The sequence below is a fragment of the Zootoca vivipara genome, chromosome 9, assembly GCF_965207765.1.
Source record: "Zootoca vivipara chromosome 9, rZooViv2.hap1.1, whole genome shotgun sequence".
Lineage (NCBI taxonomy): Eukaryota > Metazoa > Chordata > Lepidosauria > Squamata > Lacertidae > Zootoca > Zootoca vivipara.
In genome coordinates, this window is record NC_142592.1 from 39,214,544 (window position 1) to 39,232,602 (window position 18,059).

Below are 18,059 nucleotides of genomic sequence, written 5' to 3' on the forward strand. Positions count from 1 at the left end.
AATGGCTGTAGTTTATGTAAGATTCATATGTTTATGTAAGATTCATACTTTTTGTGGCACTTTTTGAGGCTGATGCTTACCGATGACACGAAATCGCTTTGTTATTCTATAGGATGCCTTTTTCTATTAGCCTCTGCTAACCATTCTGTTTTCCTTTGGTAGGGAGCTTGGAAGAGCGGGGACTCCTGGCATGGAAAGAGGGTTATAAGGAGGAATCTGACGATACTGTGAACACCTCAGACATCTATGATCTACCCTTTGGAATAGGTTCTAAGTTCTGTGCTGCTGACTGGTTCCAGTATCTCCCAACGTGCCCAAAGCGGCCAGCTAGAAACAATGCAAAGGAACGCAATAATTCACAGGAGAACAAAAGCAAATTTAATTCGGAAAAGGACACAGAAATAAACATCGACACAAGAATATAAGACTGCATCAGTAAACAAACTTGACTTGCTAAGCCATTGAAGCAACAGCTTCCTTTTTTCTGGTTTCTTATCAATGAGATTGTGGCTGCAGCAAGAGACTAAGTTTCGGCAAACAACTCCATAATTTGCCATCAACGCAAACTGGCCATGTGTGCCAATTTCTCTGCTGCGAGAATACAGTACCAGTTTGAGGGATAGCCTGGCTAGGGAGCCCAGCAGCACCCAAGACAATAATTTGTTTTCCTTTCTACCGTGGGAAACTGTTTTCCTGAAAATTGAATCTGTGGTTCTTGAGTTTCTGAGTAACTAGACAAGCTAGTTCCAAGGAGCAAAGCTGCTGTCCTAGGCTTCCTTAAATCCAGCCTGTTTTTGTCTCTGATCACGTGCAGTTGGCCAAACTGCTTAATATGTGTGTCACAATACTTTGTTGCTCCCACACCTTTTAGTCTTCGGCTTTGTCCATAAGTATGGGGAACCTGTGGGCCCTCAAATGTTGTTGGACTCCATTAGCCTTAGCTCAACATGGCCAGTGGTCAGTAACGTCAGGAGTTGTAGTTCAACAACACCTGTGTTGTTTGCTACAACAGGCTCCTGAATTAAACTGGGGCTTCCAAAGTCTATAAAATAGTTCTAAGCTGCTTTTAGGCTTTCATGGAAATCAGTATCTGTGAGAAGCCACACAGAACAAGATATGCTTGATCTTGGTTATATTCACAAGATGTTGTACTTTGTATTTTAAATCTACCCTAAAGGAAGGATTCAATAAACTTACCTCGGGGATGGACTCTTGATCATCTTCCTGTGTGTATGTAACAAGAGACCTCTTAGGTTTACTTGTTGGCATTATCCCAAAGTGCCTTCTGTCTAAGATACACAAAGCTTTAATTGTGGTAGACTAAGACTAGGGCATTCACATTCACCTTTTTTTTGGGGGGGGGACTTTTGGAAGGCCTAGTCTCATTCTGGTGACTACTGGGATGACGCTCCTATACAGTGTTGATGCCCAAATAAAACTCTGTGCCTCTGCCAAATTCTGAGGGCCGTTCTCTATTTCCGTTTTTGTATTCATAGAAATTCTCCTTGCTCAAAATATGCCCCAAATACGTATCTAGTATTTTTAGGTCAGACAGGATGAATTTCCTTTACACTTGTGTGTTGTCTCTTTCCATTTCTGCCAGTCTGTTCATACTACAGAGCTCTTTCACCGTTGCCTCCTATCTGTTGACAGCTCTGTTTCCACTTTGCTGATCCTTCCTCAATATCTCCCCATGTCCAGGTTTTCACAATCCCACCTACACTCACTTCGTATTTACCTGAAAACACTGTGCATTTTACTGGGCAGGAGCTGTACACAAATTATCCTACTGCACGTGAGCCGCAGACAAAAGTATTTTAATTGCTCTTTTGACAAAAGAGTCTGTTTGGCTGTGATTAGTCACAAGGCTGCACTGTGCGTGCCCCATTCTTCTCCCACTGTGTGGTGGTGTCTGATAAGCGATAAGATGGGCATGGGTTGTGACCGAGTAAGTTTCCTGCCTACCATTCTATCCTTTGCTCTTACATGGGTGTTTTTATGTGGTTTCTCAGTATCAGCCACTTAAGATGTCCTACACAAGGTCTTACATAAGATTGTATTTGTAATGATATCATATACATTTGCTTGTTCTGTGAACATGAACTCTTGTTCTATTCTTGGGAAGCTAGGACTCAAGCCATCATCTCTCCTAAGATGGCATCTGCTGTGCACATTATCTAAATTTTGAAGACAAGCATTTTTCTTCAAAATGATTATTTTATCCTCATCCTAGTGTGTGCAGATTTAACCAACCATGCAATTAGGAGATTAAAACTTAATTGGGCAACACTTTTTACCACTTCAAACCACTTTTTGTATACAACACTGTGGGTGATGGGTTAACCCTGCATTAACAAGCTCTGTTGTTGTTTAGTCGTTTCGTCGTGTCCAACTCTTCGTGACCCCATGGACCTTAGCACGCCAGGCACTCCTGTCTTCCACTGCCTCCCGCAGTTTGGTCAGACGCATGTTGGTAGCTTCAAGAACACTGTCCAACCATCTCGTCCTCTGTTGTCCCCTTCTCCTTGTGACCTCAATCTTTCCCAACATCAGAGTCTTTTCCAGAGAGTCTTCTCTTCTCAAGAGGTAGCCAAAGTATTGGAGCCTCAGCTTCAGGATCTGTCCTTTTAGTGAGCACTCAGGGCTGATTTCCTTCAGAATGGATAGGTTTGATCTTCTTGCAGTCTATGGGACTCTCAAGAGTCTCCTCCAGCACCAAAATTCAAAAGCATCAATTCTTCGGTGATCAGCCTTCTTTATGGTCCAGCTCTCACTTCCATACATCACTACTGGGAAAACCATAGCTTTAAATATACGGACCTTTGTCGGCAAGGTGATGTCTCTGCTTTTTAAGATGCTGTCTAGGTTTGTCATTGCTTTTCTCCCAAGAAGCAGGCGTCTTTTAATTTCATGACTGCTGTCACCATCTGCAGTGATCATGGAACCCAAGAAAGTAATATCTCTCACTGCCTCCATTTCTTCCCCTTCTGTTTGCCAGGTGATGGGACCAGTGGCCACGATCTTGGTTTTTTTATGTTGAGCTTCAGACCATATTTTGCACTCTCCTCTTTTTACCCTCATTAAAAGGTTCTTTAATTCCTCCTCGCTTTCTGCCATCAAGGTTGCGTCATCTGCATATCTGAGGTTATTGATATTTCTTCCGGCAATCTTAATTCCAGTTTGGGATTCATCATCCATGAAGGGGAACAAGCTCTACCCCACCCAATTTGTGTGCTTTTAATTTCACCTTCTCAATGTGCCATTAAAACAGATTATCCTATATTGTGGATTTGACAATCTTGTATGAAAAAAATGCTGTACACAAGCAAACTCTGTACTGAAAAATAAATAAATCATGGGGGGAAAAATTTGTTAGTGTTTTTACTTGGCAGAAAACCATCCCATATTTTGCTGTCTTCCTAATGGAGAAGTAAGATCCAGCATTCCCCAGACTAGTAACCTTTGGATGTCACTGAATTACCTCCAACCCTGACATTTGCAGATATTGATAGCAGCTGTTTTTCAAAATATTGCGTCTTTGCTGAAATCAGGCAGCTTATTCACTGCAGTGTGCATACATGTGTAGGAAATTTGCTGCCTCCTTGAGGCTGTGTTCACACTCCTGCTTACTGCATATGTACCCTGTACTTGGCTGTAAGATGCTGCGGTTTAATGCATTGCCTAATTTGTCTCTACTCAACGTGTGAACACCTTTGGGTAGACATCCCCAGCTGTCAACACCCCTGGTGTGTGCACTAGCATAAACAAACTGAAGTCACACTGATGTGAAGAGCTAAGAGCACTCTGCCCTCCTGTGGTTTCCAGCATCTGGTATTACTGCCATCATGGCTAGTAGGCATCCATAGCAGATCTTCCATGAATTAAAGTAATCTGAGTTGGCGGCCATCCCTGCCTCCTCTGGGAGTGAGTGCCATAGTTTTGCTATGCACTGTGTGAAGAAGTGCTTTCTTTTATCTGTCTTGAAACTTCCAACATTGGATGTCCTCAAGTTCCAGTGTTTCAGGGAGAAAGAAGAAGAGTTTGGATTTGGCTTTATCACTACCTGAAGGAGTCTCAAAGCGGCTAACATTCTCCTTTCCACAAACACTCTGTGAGGTGAGTGGGGCTGAGAGACTTCAGAGAAGTGTGACTAGCTCAAGGTCACCCAGCAGCTGCATATGGAGGAACAGAGACGCAAACCCGGTTCTCCAGATTACGAGTCTACTGCTCTTAACCACTATACCACGCTGGCTCTTTTTTCTAGCCACCTTCTCCACGCCACCCACAATCTCACCAGTTTCTGTCATGCTACCTGTTCCTCACCTTTTCTCTAAACTAAAAAGTCCCAAGTGCTGCAGCTTTTCTCCAGAAGGGAGTTGTTCCATTGCACTATGTGCTATCAGTAGAAATGGTGGCTATTTCTTCCCAGATTTGCACTTCTCAGCACCAAATTTCAGACGTACTTTTTTTTAAAAAAATTTAATTCTAACTTTATAAATATCAAACTGCAATACATGTAAAAAGAATTATGTAGTATAAACAAACAGAACTCGTTTAAGCATGATGAACACCAAGAAATTGAAGCAGCATCTCTTCTCATGGTGGCATAGGCTGAGGGGTGTCATTAAGTAACAATTAGGACATGCTTAATAGAACCATCTTAATTTACAAATCTTCGTCATCAAATGTCTCTGTGCATCTCAGCATCACAGTCTCATAATCCAGCGGGAGAACCTCTTCCTGTCAAGCATATGCAGGGGGAGAGGGATAAAGCACTTATTAGCACTGAATGGCATTGGCAAAACAGGTCAATGAGTAAATATTCTTTCTCTAGAACAGGGGTAGCTGGCCTGGGGCACTCCAGATGTGGTCAGGCTCCAATCCTCATCCAGCCCTAACCAGCTGGTGGAAGTTGGGCATCCAATAACACTGGAAGGGCTGCAGATCTCCCACCCCGACCCTAGGTAATGATAACTAGCAGAATCACTTCCAGTGGGGTTCCCCCTTCCCACATACCAATGAAGTTTATGTTCCTGTTATTTAATAAAAAAGTGAGCTCTGGGACAAACTGATCCATTGGATGGAGCACTCTGGCACTCAGCAAAATGTTTACAATTGTTGATTTTGACGGGCACATCTGACACTACTTCACTTCTACTCAACCTACACATGGCAGCTTTGTGAAGTGTTAGCTGAGTTAAGTTAGCTGCGGATGCACACAAGGAGAAAGAACGAGAGCTCTGCTAGCCATCTCTTGCTTTAAACGGAACAATACCTTTTCCTTTCAAAAGTGGAAGGGGTGCCACAAAAAACAGAAAGAAAGAAAAAGGATGCAGTTCAAACTGCCTAGAAGGATAAGAGCAAATGTCAATTTAACCCAGCAAAGTACAACATAAAAAGCCAATTTCAGTGAATTTCCCCAAATTCTAGTATTTTGAGAATGAGTATTTTCTACTCTGTTTGCTCTCCCTCGGAGAGTCATAGTTCTGTAAAGTTTCATCATGACAGCCACCTTTCAACATTCTAGAGTTCCAGCCTCTTTCTTAAAAACAAAAAGTGGTTCCAAGTCTTTTGATCATTGCAGTTGGGCCTTCTCTACCTGCTCCACACTGATGGAAAACTGTGTTCCAACTCTGTGATTTGTTGCTGTTGTAAGTATATGATACACGCAGTATTATTACAAGCAGCCCTTCTTATATTGTTCACAGATAATAGTGTCACAGACTTTGATGCGTGTGCCCAGCCCTGTGTTGACACCACAGCCTGGTTTCTAGGGATAATGTGAAGCATTTAATGGATATGGCATTAAGCAAGGACAAAATCTGTGGCTGAAACCAGTTATCCTAGCTGCACATTTCTCTTCATTGATGCGTATTCTGCTGCAGTTACGGTATGTAAACAAGAAACTGGGCGCCACTGTTTTTTTTTAAAAAGTAAACAAGTCCTACCACTTCTTCCTGTTCAGCCCATCATCTCTCAACTAGAAACCTGCTATTCCTGCCCTTTTAAACTTTGCAGTTATCTCTCTTTTACTGTTATGAATGAGTTGGTCTGGGATGGACAGTCTTAGTCATCATCAGCCTGCAGAAGAGTCACATAATTTTAGTCTGGTGAGAGCGCTGAGATTTACTCAGGATACCCAGGTGCCTTTACAGAACTACAGCTCCCAGGATCTCCTGTCCAGATGAGATGGCTTTTATCATCCATCTGTACTGCTTCTATGCTCTCATCCAGGGCTTTTCAAACTTGGGACTCCAGCTGTTTTTGGCCTATAAATCCCATCATCCCCAACCACTGGTCCTGCTAGCTACGGGTGATGGGAGTTGTAGTCCAAAAACAGCTAGAGACCCATAATCATTAATCTCACTGCACAGGGCACTTGCTGCTCACAGCTTCTTTTCTCTTCCCTTCTCAGCCTTATGAATATTCTGTCCCACTTCCTGCACCCCCAAGCTACTGCTTCTCCTTGGGGCATTTGGAAGAATCCTTGCAAAGCTGGTGCTGGCTTCTGCCTTCTGCTTCCTCTTTGGTTCCTGCTACATTAAGCCAGATAGAAAAGGAGGATAGTGTGTATACAGTACAGTGTAGCTGCTCAAAGCACCAGCCAGCGGTGCTCCTCTCCAGGATTCTCTCCTCTATTCCCCCTTCCCCATTTTCTGTTTTCCTTTCCTCAGTCTTAAATGAACTGGGTTTTTTGCGGGGTGGAAGATTCCATACCCCCCCCCCATTTTCTTCTTCTGCAAAACCTGGAGTCTCAGCCTCCTGTCTTGTGCATAGATGCTGCTGTTTGGGCTATGTAGAAGATCTACATCCGAGTCTGCTAGCGATATATCAAACACAGACAGTTTGGACTTCCACAACAACAAGCACACTACAGGCAAATGCAGCACCCTGGGGATAGTAGTTCTGTGATAGGGCACCTGCCCCTGAGAAAGCCCTGTTCAGCCATGACCAGAATCGCCAAGAGCAGTTAGGTATACAGTACCCTCATGTTACAATGGAAAGACTGCCTGCGAGACAAACAGGCAAATGAGAAGTGAAAATTGCCGTTGCACCCAATTAGCTCTGAAATATATGCAAGACATTCTGAAAAAGGTCTTCAAATGGTGCATTAATTTAACCTATTTGCAGTGATGTGGTAGTTCTTGTATCTTCAACAACACAACAGGCGGTCCTAACATTACCTGCAAGTTTATATTGGGGGTGGGGGTAGGGGTGGGGTGGGCAGCCTTATAACAAGCACTTTGCAAAGTCCTACCTGGGATGGTTGTGTGTTAGCAAAAAACAGGCTCTTCAAGAAGGTGATGATCTGTAGGTAGAGGTGATGGTAATCCTCTTGGCTTTCTGAAGTACAGCCTGTGAATGCTGAGCTACAAACAGAGGAAGAGATTATAGTGAGACCTCCATCTACCCTGGAGAAAGAAAAGGAAAATTAAGAAAAATCAATTGTTTCTTTTCAATATGGACACTGAATTTGATGACCACCGACTGTTAGGTGTCATAGTGGGAAGCATAACCTGCAGAAAAGAACCTTGTGTTTCTGCTGTATGCCAATTAAAGGGAGTCTACCTTACTAACACAACCCACATCCGTACATAATCATTAGCAGCAGAGCTAACTATATATTTACACACTGGATGATCAGGAAATGTTTCAGTTTCTAACTAATGAATAAATTGGCCAGTCACAACAACTAATGCTTCAGGCGCTAACAAAATAGGGTTCTCTCTCTCTCTCGCCCAATCATTCATTCATTCATTTATTTAAAACATTTGTATTGTGCCTTTCCCTACAAGAGGTCAGCAGCTAACAACAGAAATAAAGCCATGAGCTGGCATTTTTAAAACATCACTTAAAAATAACACTAAAACGGCAGCCAAAAAGAAAAGACACCCCAGAATACAGCAGCAATAGGATATAAAAAAGAGAGACATCTAATTGCCATTACAATAAAACAACCATTTATAATCCAGAGCCTTCTTTAAAAAGGAAGGTTTTCCACCAACCTACAAAGCATTGTTAAGGAGAGGTGGTGGTCGTGGAGTGAAATAGTGAATTATGCTATGATTTTGGCCAGAGGTCAGCAAACTTTTTCCGCAGGGGGCCGGTCCACTGTCCCTCAGACCTTATGGGGGGCTGGCTATATTTTTTGGGGGGGTGGAATGCCTCCCGACTCTCCTCTCCCTTCTCCACAGCACTGGACAAGCCCCAGTGGCTGCTTACCTGTGCCTTGCAAGTGGCAGGGGCTGGTGGCAGTGGCAGGATGATGAGTGGCGCAAAAGGGCTGGCTCCGGAGAGGGGCTGCTTAAAATGGTGCTCAGCCAACCGCGGCTCAACAAAGCTCAGCCCCCTTCCTCCTCTAGGCAGGATGGAGGAAGTACCGCTGCGCTGTGTGTGTGTGTGTGGGAATGGCGCAGCCTGAACAATCAGAATCCCCACGCCGATCCACATGGTGATTCCCAGGCTGTCAGCAGGCCGGATCCAGAAGGCAATTGGGCCAGATCCAGCCCCCAGGCCTTAGTTTGCCGACCCATGATCTTGGCAGTTCACAGAACTGAGCCTATTACCTTTGGCTGGACATTTCTTGGGTTTCATTTCTATCCAGGAAGCTAGTTGCCACATCGAATGCATCTTCAAAGAGGATCTAAAAAAGAGAGAGAGATGGCATTTTGGATACTAGCTCTCAGCTAGATATGGTGTTATTGTCTTATTTGAACACTATGCCACTCACAACAACAACAACAGGGGAAGGTATTCTGTGAAGCACTATATCTAACAAACACACACACACACATCACAATTCTGCATGACGAAGGAATGCAGATGGACAAACATGGAAGGAAGGAACTTGGAACTGATGAGCAATAAAGCTTTTAGTGTCAATCATCTCTTTAAAAATCTAGTTTTTATCTCTTAAAAAACAGTCTATTATTAGGGTAGGTCGTGTTTTGTTTCCTGGTTTTTATAAGAGTTGGCCATAATTAATAAAAAAGGGTGGGACAGAAGCCAGCTAGTTTCACTGTGAGCGTCACTTTTTAATTCTCTGTAACCCTTGAATCTGGGTCAGTTATTCACAACAGCTTCAGTGAAAGGTAGGGATCGTGCTGGTAGCTCCATCCTTTTCTAGCATTGTGATAAACTGCATCATATGGATTCCAGATCCAACTTGGCTGTGTGCACATAACTGGGTTTAAACCACCTTTCTATAACACAGTGAATGTATCTGCAGCATGTGAATCGTACCTGCGTTTTATGTTTCTGTTTTAGCCTAGTTGTAAACCAAGATTCCTCGAGTGTGAAGGCGAGGAGGGATGGGGAACCTGTGGCCCTCCAGATGTTGACGGACTCCAACTCCCATCATTCCTGGATATTGACTAGGGCTGATGAGAAGTGGGAGTCCAGGAACATCTGAAGGGTTCCTCATCCCTGGCCTTCTTCATGGCTCAAGGAATCTTGAGTTATGGTAATCACGACAACTAATGTCTCAGACACTAACATAACATAGGTCTCTCTCTCCTACTCATTTATTAAAAACCTTTATATTCCACCTTTCTTCAGTCACAATCCCAGGTCTGGATGGCAAACTAAGCTAACCTATTACCTTAGCTAAGCCTAGCACAGCAAAACATTGGGGGAAGAGCAAAACAGCTGATCTCTCTTCCTTGGGAGGCTGCACATTCCTGTTTCTACTAAGCCATAGTTTGGCTTAGCGTAACGGATCAACCAAGCCACTGTCTCAACCTGAGATGTGCTTTTACACTTTCAGTAGCAACACTGCATGGAGAACTCCCACAGGGTACAGTTATTCTCTTTATAAAGCAATGATACTGCCTCAGCAGAACTGATTAAGTGGCGGTGCACGACTGACTAGCATAGCTGCCAAGTTTTCCCTTTTCTCGCAAGGAAGCCTATTCAGCATAATGGAATTTCCCTTTAAAAAAGGGAGAACTTGGCAGCTATGCTGACTAGTCGGTTAGTTGTGATGGTTGAAATCATGCCAATTGATAAAATATGAGGAATACGATTGGTAGATTGGCTAGTAACATCACAAAGTCTCACGAACTGTACCTCTGCACGGAATTTATACATTTATTCTATGGAAGCATAGAGATACACTCACACACATATACAGTATTCATTTCATTCATATAAATATTAACCGTAATTATTCATATTGGCAGCTCAACCTTGTCAAGATTTAATTCTGCAGTCTTTTGTATTTTTGCTAACACATGGGTCTCTTGTTGCTTGTACACATTGTTACTTTATTCATACATTTCATAAAATTTATATTTGTAAACCCACCCACCCATTCAAATTACATGGGGCTGATGCTACTGCTTGCTTTGATTGCTGACCTCTTTACCCTTCTCCATGAGTGAGTTTTGCATGCCTGCCTGCCTGCCCAGCCACTGTGCTGTTTATGTCTGGAGGGGCTCAAACTTTTTTCTTCCTTCATTGCAAGATGGCCACTTTAGCTGAGAACCTCTGGCTTGCAGCTTTTGTTGGAAACAGGCGCTGCCTTACCTGTAATTTTTCCTCACCCATCTAATGAGTCCTGCCATATATTTCCAGGGCCTGCCCTTCCTTCTGAGTTGATTATTTTTCCTAGTGATTTTAGAATAGGTCATTATACCTCCCCTACACTTTTGGGGTGTGTGCCGGCATTCTTGAAGATTAAAGCCAGGGCAAGCGTCAGAACCTGGAATCTTTAAACACCACATCAGGGCCTGTCCTCCTGGATTTCCCTTTCAGGTTTTTTCAAAATAAAACAATCCAAGTCAAATGCTCCTCATAGCATTAAGCAGCTCAGTCAAGTCGTAATTTTAATTTACCACAATGTATTCATTTATTTATTATTTGTAAAAACTTCCTGTCATAGCAGGGTGCTACATAGAATGAAAAAAGCAACAAAAGAGAACAATAAAAAAGGTATCAGTAAAACACCGAAAGTGATTTGCTAGACTGATGCTACTTTGGAGGCACTGTGCTCCAGCGTTTGGGAGTGGGTTGAGGATTTTAACAAGCCATTTGCCTGAAATTGTTTATTGCCTGCCTGCTTTGGTATTGTTTTGACACTGTTTATTTACTTATGTGTTGTGTGGTTGTTGTTTCATTGATAAGCAACGCCCTGGGACATTATGGTGGAAGACTGGCTATACAGTGGAACCTCGGTTTACGCCTACCTCCGTTTACGAAAACCTCTGTTTACGAACGCCGCGGACCCGGAAGTGTTTACATCCGGGTTCTGCGGTGTCGGATGCGCAGACGCGATCTGCGCAGCGCGTGCGTAGAAGCGCTCTATCGGCACTTCGTGCACACGCAGAAGCGTGCCTTCGGTGAGCGAACACCTCCACGGAACGGATTGCGTTCGCAAACCGAGGTACCACTGTAAATCCCATGCAGAGAAATAAAACAGTCAGTTGGATCAGCTGCCTGCCCTTTCTAGAGCACACTGGTTAAGGCACTACTACCCACTGTCAGAGGGAGGCCCTGCTCCTTGCAGAGGCTACAGGTGGAGGATGGGGCCTACCAAAAGGTGCTTTGCCCGGGGCCACTTCAACCTTAGAGCCAGTCCTGGTTAGAACTCTGAAGCTTGAATCCTTCCTTAAGAGAGATTCGTTCTCACCTCTTCTGGTGTGGATACTAGCGAACTGCTGGCTTCCTGACTAGCTCCGCTGTCCCTCACACTGCCCTCAGTACAGGGAGGCTCTTGGGAAGCCATCTTGACCTCAGTGATGAAATTCTGCCTCTGACTACAGTACTGCAGGACACTGTCCCTCCTCTCCTCGGGGAGGCCCTGCCACAGGTGGGAAACGGCTGTGGACACCACAGGAAGAGTAACGTCTTCGGAGCTCACAACCCCATTGTCTACCAGCAGGTCTACTGTCTGTTTGTAAAAATGTAAGTACCTAGGTAAGACAGGAAAGGAGACGGCTTTCAGAATGTGGTCTGGATGGCACCCAGTAGCGCAGAGACCAACCAGGTGGTCCCTTTTGTGCCTCATATATTCAGTAGTAGCCATGAGAAGGTGGCACAATTTAAGAAGCTGCCTCGTCCCAGGTCAGATTATTGTCTGTTCTAATGGTTAATAGATTTCCAGGAGGATCAAATAGAGGGTGCTCTTTCCTGCTACCTGAACCCTTTTCTTCTTCTTTTAAATGGAGTTAACCAAGGTCTGAACCTGGGACAGATGTTCTGCACGCACAAGTGAACCATCAACAGAGCAATGGGCTCTTCTCTTTGTACACCAAAGTATCAAGCCAGGGAATCACTCTTTTTCACAGGCACCTTTCAATCATTGTCTTGCCCTGCATTTCTCCTGGTGACTGAACATATATGGTCTTGTTTTCAGCTGTGTTACCCTATTCAGTAGTCTATTATGCCTGTTAACTCACTGGAGGTTTCCCTAAATTATCGATTTAGGGTAGGTGGGTACATGGGGAAACCCAGCCAGGTGGGCGGAGTAGAAATAATAAATTATTATTATATATTATTATGGGGGGGGGAGAATAAGTTGATTTCTTGTGTTGCCCAACTATATAGCCATAGTGCATAGAACCAAAGTTGGAAGGGAACCCGAGTGTCATCTAGTCCAACCCCCAGGAATGCAGGAATCTTTCGCACAACGTGGGGCTCGAACCCATGACTCAGAGATTAAGTTTCTCATGCTCTACCAGCTGAGCTATCCAGCCACTAAAAGGGAAGGTCACAACTGTGTCACGTCTGATTACAGAACCAATTACAGGAGGAGAATCAGTAACGTAAAGAGCACACATGTGCTTGCCCTATTATTGCACAGCAACAGCCAGTTATTCGCTGTTGTCATGACAGACCTGGTCAGACTTGCTCTAAGGAGTATCACTGAAGGTGGGAAGGGAGGGAGCTGAAACCACAAAAGGAGTTGTATAGGTTTTTTTGAGGAGTAAAGTATTTTGCTGGCTAAATAAGATGCTCAAAGAACTCCGTATCTGTTAATTAGAAAAGGCCACTGTAAAGTGTACCAGAGAAGCAGGCTTGCGCCACCTGGTGGCCAAGCTGGATTGATAACTCTATTTCAGCCTGACCCTCAAAAGAGAATTGCAGAATTATAGTGCAGAATTATAACACTATGTTATGTGGTGGGCATATAATACTTAAGAAAAGCAGCAATAGAAGATAAGTCATCACAAATGTGCATCAAGCTAGGTCTTAGCTTGTCATTTGTATCAACAAAACATTATCCCAAGTTTGTACGGGATATTGGGGGGGGGGGGAGGAACATGTGTGTGGTGTGGGTGTTCTACAGTGCTCAAGCCATTTAAGCTATTCTGTTGACTGACAGATGTGAGCAAACATTTCCTCTGTTCATAGGGGGAAAGAATTTTCTAAAAGCTACAAAGCTCTGTGACAAATGGAGCTGCTTTCCTGTGGCCTTCCTACATTACGTATACCAGTGCAAAAGTGTCAGGGACTATATTTTTACCATTATTATTAATTAAATTTGTATACAGCCCTATACCTATAGATTTCAGGGTGGCTAACAACATAAAATATAACAATGACAATATAAAAAAATGCAAAATACATAATAAAAACAAAGACAACCTGTAATTTCCCCTATATACAACCTGTAATTTCCCCTATACAAATGTAACCAATCACTCCAGCAGAATTTCCGCAGGGTAGTTTCTCTCGTTAGGGAGCCCTATAAAGGGAGAAGTCAGACCCACAGAAATCATCCTGCAGCTATTGGTGTCTTTCTTGTATCAGACAAGGACTCAGAAAATTCTGTCCTCTGTAACGTTAGCCGGTGGGTTGTTCCAAATGAAGAAACAATTGAAAAGCTTCACATACCGCTCAAACTCCATGAGGTCAGGAGAAGAGGCAGCTGGCGACTGCGTCAGCCTCAGAGTCACATCCTCCCCTACCGAGGTCTTTTCGTGTTCCTGAATCATGTACCAGACAGTACCGCCACTCTGACTCACAGAATTTGAAGGAGGGGATATAGCAGCACTAGAAGCAAGAAAAGTTAGAAAATATTTAGGGGATGAGAGATTGACTCTGGATTTTATCCAGTCACAGCAGACCCATTGAAATGAATCACCCTAGCTAATTATAGTTTGTTAACTTCAATAGGTCTGCTCTGAGTAAAACTTAATTGGATACAAACTTATACTATGAGCAGCTACTTTTTCCCCAAATAACTTGCCAGGCTACCCAAATAATGTTAAGAGAAGGACTATATTGGCAGAGAGAAGCAAATGTAAGAGGAGTTTGGGTCTGGTGCTGATAGGACGCTACAAAATGAGCTGCTTTTAAGGGTTGGCTTAGCCTGCTCTACAATACAGTGGTACCGTGGTTTACGAACTTAATCCGTTCTGGAAGTCCGTTCTTAAACCAAGGCTTGCTTTCCCATAGCAGCGGGGGACTCAATTTACAAATGGAACACACTCAACAGGAAGCGAAACATGTTCTTATTCCAAAGCAGTTCACAAACCAAAACACCTACTTCTGGGTTTGCAGTGTTCTTAATCCAAGCTGTTCATAAACTAAGCTGTTCTTCAACCAAGGTACTACTGTAATTTTGCTTGTTTTTTGTTTCTATAGCTTGAAACTGTATGTACATACACAACTCGCAAGGCAGAAGCAGTTTATCCTCCTGAAGCTTGCAAAAAGTTTTCTGAGTTGCTTAAACGGGAAAAATTCAGTACATCTCTATTTTTCGGTGACTTACCTGTGATTGCTGAAGTACATTTTGACATATTCTTCCTTTACTTCCTCCAAGCTCGATGGATGGTCATCCTCCAGATTTAAAACCTCTGTTACCAGAAGAATGAGCACCCATCAACAAAGTGGCACATTTTGAAGCTCTCTCACACCAGGTCCATTTCAAGGAAATGTGGTAAATGGCTTCATAAGTTACCAACAAGATATATATATATATTTAATCCCCATCCTCATCCTATTTTTCAGTGCCGTCTTAAGCGCCCCTGTTGCCATGGTGCGCCGGATCTCTCCGGCGCCCTTCCGCCCCGTTTCCCAGCGCGGTGGGCGGGTGGGCGCGGCGCTGCTGCGCGGCGGGCAGGCACAGCACAATCTCTCCGGCGCCCTCCCGCCCCATTTCCCAGCGCGGTGGGCAGGTGGGCGCCGCGCACAGCTGCACAGCGGACCGGCCGGGCGCAGCTCGCGCGCCCTCCTGGCAGGCCGGCGCCATGGTGCCCTGCGCCACCGGGGGTCTACGACGAGCCGGCCCTGCTATTTTTGTATGCTCAAAACACTTTACAATAAAAAATCATAATATATATCACAATGTAAAAACCAAGGGAAAAGTACAGTAAAACGAAATAAGCAATAGAGCTGTAAATTCCAGAAGGAAATACAATCAAGTTAACAAGCCAGAGAAGACAGGGCCTATGAGGGATCACAGAAAAATCCCGAAACTTTATTTTGGAAGGGGCCATGCAGAAGGCTCAGTCCCCAGCATGAAAGGAGCAGGTAGCACAAGTGATGTGGAAGGAACTCTGTCCAAGCCTCTGGAGAGCCACTGCCAGTCAGAGTAGACAACAGTGGGTCAGATGAACAAATATCCTGACTGCGGGGAAAGGAAGAGGCAAGTTAACCTGGGAAAAAGTGACATCATCAAAGGATAATTAGTAATCTTCAAACCTGAGCAAAGATTAAAATTGAGGTCTCTCCAGTCCAAATCTAGCATGCCTTCTGCATTTACTAGAACACACTGAGGGACAAAATACATATGACTTAAATCACATAGTTCATCCTTCAGTGCAAGCTCCTCCCCCATAATAAATTGCAGGGTGCAGGAGGTGTGAGCTAGAATGAGACCCTGGCATGGAGGCCAGGGGGCTTTTAACCCATTGCCCAGAGGTAAGAAGGCAGCAATTTCCATTCCGAACTATTTTAATCACAACTGATGATGTTTCTGTTCCACTGCCAGAATGGTCTCTGCCAAATGGCACATTATTTGTCTCACTGTCCGCTATTTAATGTAATTAGTTGCGCAAGTTATGAATCTGAAATAATTAATGATGTAATCCTTCCTACGACATTCATTTCTATGTAAAGGAAAAGTCAGAACAATGTTTAAAATTAGGTCATTAAGTATCAGTCGCAGACTAAAAAGAAGTGAATACAAATTGTAATTGCTGGGTTGATTTCTGTTCTGCACTGTGGGACAAAAACACAAATAGTGGCAATTTCTGCTTCTGTTTCCTTTAGAATTCTCCAACATTCCTAGTTGAAGACATAGGTTTACCACCTCACCTACTATTTGTAAGAAGAACAGGCTCAGGATGGTATGCCAGAAGGAACAAGAACCTCAGCCATCGGCAGGGACAGTTTACCTCTTTAGTCATGTCTGCCTAGTACATTTTCCTACTGAAAAAGTCAGGGAAAAGGTTTTTCACATTTAAACGAGGTGTCATGGTGCTGGTACGATACCTTTCATATTCAGCAAGGTTTCCAAGGTTTTCTCCAGCTCCTGGATATAATTCTTAGCTTTGCATAAAACCTGACACTAAACAAAAACAGAGAACAGGCCCAATCTATCTGTGTTCTGAGCAGATTAACATTTTAATATGCCTTAGATTTTTTTCTGATCGTCTTCTTGTTGCTGGCTAAACATCCATTTGAAGACGTCAAAAACTGCACATTGGGTTATGAAAAGCAAAGGAAGACAGCACAGTAAATAAATACCCACCCCACCCAGTCAGGCAATGCATGGCCTTTCATGCATATTGTTTTGACCCTTCGTTTCTTTCCTCAAAACACATAAACAAAAGATGGATTCAGAAGCCAACATTCTTCTCCAAGAGCTATCATTCTCAGAGTGGCTTAACAGTCAACCTCTCTTCTCAGAAACTGTAGTTCTATGAGGGGAACCTGGAGTTTCCTAACAATTCACAGCACTCATGGGAACAAACTAGTTCCCAGGAGTCCTTGGGGGAAGCCATGACTGCTTAAAGAGGAACAATAGTGCAGATGGGCCCATAGGTGCTGATTCAGAATCATTTCTATACCCTTGATGTGGAGTTATCTTGCTGAGGAAATACTGTTTCTCGTAGGTTGTTGAAAAGTCCTGCCAAGGTAGCTCTGTTGCGTGCCTGAGACAACCGTCTTTTGCCCCCTTGCGACTTTGGATCCTGCAGACGTGTATGATACTTAGAAGTCACTCTAGCATATGGGGTGCTACGGTTTCCAGATGTCTCCATCAAAAGCTGTAAGACAATGCCATTCCACTGATTAAAAAACAGCTTAATATCAGCAGGGGCGAGTGCAGCAAAGCAAACTGATTTTAAGCAACATGAGCCCCAGCACTCCTTACCTTGTTAATGCCTGCTAAGTGCTAAAATGATCAGAAAATGATCTATATCCATGTAATAAGGAAAATAAGACCCAACCAGAAAAAGAAAATATAATAGGAAGTGCAAAGAGTATCCAAAGTGAAGCTCAAAATAGGAATGCATCTCAAGACACAATGTGGATTTTATTTTTAAAGCAGCCCATTTCAAAGCATTTTCAAACCAGCAAATTCAGGTTGTGTAATTAAAGATGATTTTAAGCTCTTGTGCAACAAACCTGTTTTCCTCCCACAACTGGACTTTTGTGATAAGGAAATTGTAAACACACTGGAAAGTGTGGGATGTTGCATAACCTCCCCACAACAAATAAGAACAAATGCTAATAAATAGCCCCCTGCAAACCTGTGCAATCAAATCAAGATTAATGCTCAACCTGGAAGAGACCTAGGTCAGGCTGTCATTTTAACTTGGGTTGACTAAACCAATGGTCTCTTGCTGGCCTCTGTTAAGCCTTAAAGACAGCTCTGAGTCCTTGTTATCCATTAGAGTTTCTAGGCCCTGTTTATGTCCTCTAACGAAAACCTGACACAAATAAATTTAGCAGATGACACTTTTCCCAGCACAGAAGCCTGGTTATTAAAAACAGCAGATAAGGTGGCAAACTGGTGTGTCTGCATTTCTCCATGTCAGCCTGCAGGTGGAGCTCACCTGTGGGGAAAACAACACAATCTTTTACTGTTACAGAAAACTAGCAAGTCT

The 18,059-nt window shown here is 43.5% G+C and overlaps 2 protein-coding genes across 5 annotated transcripts in view; one reads left to right on the top strand and one right to left on the bottom strand.

The window, feature by feature from the left end:
- LOC118091395 (solute carrier family 23 member 1) overlaps window positions 1-3,358 on the top strand; it is a 43,763-nt gene extending 40,405 nt beyond the window's left edge. For all 4 annotated transcript variants that reach the window (XM_088651986.1, XM_088651987.1, XM_088651985.1 and 1 more), the window contains one exon: window positions 163-3,358. In XM_088651986.1, coding sequence (XP_088508112.1) covers window positions 163-425 — 263 coding nt within the window. In that variant the 3' untranslated portion in view covers window positions 426-3,358. The remainder of the gene's footprint in view (window positions 1-162) is intronic.
- Window positions 3,359-4,471: 1,113 nt separating this feature from the next.
- STRA8 (stimulated by retinoic acid 8) lies at window positions 4,472-17,216 on the bottom strand. The gene is made up of 8 exons (XM_035128166.3): window positions 17,019-17,216; window positions 16,441-16,516; window positions 14,717-14,801; window positions 13,837-13,995; window positions 11,630-11,912; window positions 8,568-8,644; window positions 7,259-7,370; window positions 4,472-4,740 (listed from the first exon to the last, which is right to left on the bottom strand). The coding sequence occupies exons 1-8, from the start codon at window positions 17,208-17,210 to the stop codon at window positions 4,666-4,668; spliced, it is 1,059 nt and encodes a 352-aa protein (XP_034984057.2). The 5' UTR covers window positions 17,211-17,216; the 3' UTR covers window positions 4,472-4,665.
- Window positions 17,217-18,059: the final 843 nt, after the last annotated feature.